Genomic DNA, 3,857 nt, shown 5'->3' with positions numbered 1-3,857 from the left:
GATAGTATATATCAAATAATGTACCTTCAATACAAAAATAATGTACACAGCTGTGTGGACCATGGTCCGTTGTAGGTCGGCCTGTGAAACAAGNAAGGTACATTATTTTTGTACTGTAGGTACATTATTTGATAGTATATATCAAATAATGTACCTTCAATACAAAAATAATGTACACAGCTGTGTGGACCAAAAATAAAAAGTACATTATTTTTGTACTGAAGGTGCATTATTTTTGTACTGTAGATACATTATTTGATAGTATATATCAAATAATGTACCTTCAATACAAAAATAATGTACCCTAAAATAATGTACCTACAGTACAAAAATAATGTACCTTCAGTACAAAAATAATATACTTTTTATTTTTGGTTCACACAGTTGTGTGGACCATGGTCCGTTGTAGGTCGGCCTGTGAAACAAGTGTGTGGACCATGGTCCGTTGTAGGTCGGCCTGTGAAACAAGACCCGCCTCTACAAAGTTTTTTATCCACAAATCTGGCCCATTTCATCCTCCATGTAACAAGGATCCAAATCCATAGTTGAAGTTTCAGCCTTCTTTCTCTTTAAATCATGTTCTTGCGGCCCAATAGGGATCCAATCGCATATAGTAATATACCAAACTATTTTTAGATACGTCCAGAAAACTGAGAGGAAAACAGCAAAAGCCGAAGAAAAGAGATCGAGAAGGGCATCTAAGAACGACATTGATGCTATCTTGGTTCTTGAATATATGTTTATAAATCAGAATTATCATTTTCCTATTGCCGACAAATGCTCATCGAATTAGATTTTACAATTTCTTTGGATTCTGGGAAACTAGTAATTTAATTAGGGTTTAGTTATCGTCCTGAGTAAAGAAAATCCCTATCGTATCAGCGTTGTCGTCCACTGCCGAAGTCCCATCCCATTGTTGTTTCTGTTCGTCTGTCGTCACTGAGTTCTGTTCATTTACCGCCGGATCTCCACAGGCCACAGCAGCAGCCTTTAAGGTCAGATTGGGTTTATCTTTGCTTGTGCAATGGTATTATTTGGTATCTCTAATGTTATATATTGTCACTTAATAAGGTTGTTGGTGCAATTATTTGTATGTGCCAGCCATATTCTGTTTTATCAGATGGAATGAAATTTGGGCTACTGAGGAAGTCTTAAAAGTTCAAGGTTGGTATTCTAATGACTTGAATACATTTTGTTAACATTAATTTGTTCTATTTTTGTTTATCGGGCTAAAGTTTTGTTGCTTTGTTGGGTTTTTATCATTAATGTTGAATTTCTGATTTATAAGCCAATATTCAAGGTATGATAGACATTTCTATTTAGTTTAAAAATCCGAATAAATCAAATTAATCATTGCATTTTTACTTTCATTTCTAGGTGGATTTGGATCATGTATGTATCTAGTGAAATGAAAATTCATATATCATATATTTTGTTATTTTTGACACTATCCAACTATCTTAAATTCTTAATTCAATTAATTTTACAGCCTTAGATGGTTCTTATTACAAGCTGAAAGCTTGACTTTGTTATGCTGGAAATTTTGGAATAACTTGTTATCAATCATTTATTTTTCTTGCTTATAGGCTGAAAACCAGGCACATCATTGTTTGGCTATTATCTCCGTGCAACCCACTGCTTGCACCGCTCTCCGGCTACAAGTCCTCTCCTACTCATCACTGGTCAGCCATGCTATTTAATCGTACTAATAATAGTTTCTCCTCTGCTGGCACTAGAATTCCTACAGCCCCTCAATTGGCTTCTCAGTCATTGTGGTCCGGTCCTCCTGGTGTTGATATTGGACCAGCTGTTGCTGACCCATTTCTTTCTGGGTTGAAGCGTCCCTCGTCCGAAGGTTTGGTTCTTTCTCCCTTTCTCTTCTTTCTGTGTTCATTTCTTAGGCTCTCTAGCTGTGCTTTGTCATGTTATGAAATGACCTATCAAATTATGAACAAGTGGTGGTGCTTTCCCGAGACTGGTTCTTAGGGAGATAATTACTTTCTGTGGCAATGTAACTTTCCATTTTCTGTTCACTTATTTCTTGGTGTAATATTTAAAATTTTCAAACTTCTAATTATCCCCAATTATGATGATTTTATAGTTTAAGGTGCATTGCTGGTTTGTAGTTGGGTTGTCTCAGACTTTATTAATTTCCATGTAATTGGAATCTGTCTAGTTGTATGTAGTAGTAGTCTATAAACTGCCCAACGAATCTTCTTTCTGCAAGCTGATTGATAACTCCCGCTAGAATGCTAGTGCATTAACTTCCTTCACAATGTACATTTAGTAAATGAATGTGGAGCCAATATAGGCATACGTTTTCTATTCTTTTTCCTTTCCCCTCTTTATTCTTTCTTTATCAAAGGAATAAAAGATGCCATATTATTAAGTTTTGGAAGGAAATCAAAGGTTTGGGTCTTTGGGATAATTCACTTGGAAGAGAAGATTTCAAAAAAATCATTTTCTTTTTATTTGACTAGTGACCCAAGTAATACCAGCAGCAGCCTAAATGAAAATATCGTCATAACTCATAACAAACCTTTTGTTGTTTAAAGGAGACTAGAGTTAATGTATCGTCATAACAAACCTTTTCTATCAGATGCCTAAATCATTTGCTGAGTTTCTTTAGCATGAATGAGTGGATGACTAGCCAATGTCAAATTGTCAATTGCATTATGATTCCAACTGTCAAAGTAACATAATAAAGAGGAACAGGCTACTCCAAAGGAGTTGCATATAGCTTTTAGCATTTCATTATTATGAATATTTCAAACTCCCTGGGCACAGTCACTTCTTAGATCCATGAAATCTTCTGCTGGTTGTTTGGATACTGGATTTTAAAACATTAATTTAAGACTGCCCTTTTCTTTTCAGCACATCTATTTTTAAACCAAAACCTATTAAGATACTCTGTAGCGTACTATAAATTGCTAGTCATCATGCTATATACAGTCAAATCTTATATTGTAAGAAGATATGGGGCTGAAACTTCTTATCTTCACCTTGTCAATATATTAATTCTTTCATACAAACATATATGTATGTATTTATGTATATGTATCTAACAAACTGCGTATACAATTTTCTATGTTTGAAAAATATTTTTCGGTTTCCACTTTTACCTATATAAGCATATGATATATAAAGTTATAGTACTGATTTCAGTCATTTGAGTTTATTACAGCTTGTCTTGCTACTCCTTATGTATATGTAAGGTCATATGTCTAATAATATACTTTTTATGTGGTTTGTTGTTTGTATGTTTATATTATATGTCATAGCCCTATATCATCAGACAGTTTTGGGTGGTCATAGTACAGTTGGGCAAACTGAATCTTGGTTTTCAAGCAATCCTTTAGCCAAGCGTCCTAGATTTGAGACTGCCTGCAATTTGCCCATCTATCCCCAGAGGCCTGGAGAGAAGGACTGTTCCCATTACATGCTCACAAGAACCTGTAAGTTTGGAGATAGCTGCAAGTTTGATCATCCTATTTGGGTTCCAGAGGGTGGAATCCCAGATTGGAAAGAGGTGATCATTTTTGCTATTAGCATTCTATGAAATCATATAATGTTGTCAAAGCATTTGTGACGCGTTGCCTCTACTTTTTCTTCTATTTCTACATATCTATTTATTAAATTTTAGTATTCTTTTACAGGAAGCAATGTACTCACTGTACATGCTATAATATTGCTAACTACCTATATGCATTAAGTTGATTTTTTTAATTATCCAAAATATTTTACGTTATAAATAATTTTCTAAAGTCAAAGGTAGAAAATATTATGATATAAATAATCAATGCAAATCCTTCTTCCTCCAATATATGAATATATCCCCCCCCCCCCCCCCCCCCCCC

At 34.6% G+C, this 3,857-nt stretch overlaps 1 protein-coding gene across 3 annotated transcripts in view; it reads left to right on the top strand.

Moving 5' to 3' along the window:
• The first annotated feature begins 636 nt into the window (after window positions 1–636).
• The window catches only part of LOC116022126 (zinc finger CCCH domain-containing protein 37-like), a 12,167-nt gene continuing 8,946 nt past the window's right edge, over window positions 637–3,857 (top strand). Inside the window, exons 1-4 of one of the 3 annotated variants that reach the window (XM_031262701.1) lie at window positions 637–995; window positions 1,121–1,164; window positions 1,587–1,855; window positions 3,282–3,529. In XM_031262701.1, coding sequence (XP_031118561.1) covers window positions 1,690–1,855; window positions 3,282–3,529 — 414 coding nt within the window. In that variant the 5' untranslated portion in view covers window positions 637–995; window positions 1,121–1,164; window positions 1,587–1,689. Of the gene's footprint in view, window positions 996–1,071; window positions 1,165–1,586; window positions 1,856–3,281; window positions 3,530–3,857 lie in introns of all 3 variants that reach the window. The other 2 variants (XM_031262699.1, XM_031262700.1) reach the window with 2 other exon arrangements.

Source organism: Ipomoea triloba, chromosome 6 (genome assembly GCF_003576645.1).
Source record: "Ipomoea triloba cultivar NCNSP0323 chromosome 6, ASM357664v1".
In the NCBI taxonomy this organism is placed as follows: Eukaryota; Viridiplantae; Streptophyta; class Magnoliopsida; order Solanales; family Convolvulaceae; genus Ipomoea; species Ipomoea triloba.
The sequence above is the reverse complement of the archived record's forward strand: the minus strand, read 5'-3'. Positions and strand labels throughout refer to the sequence as shown.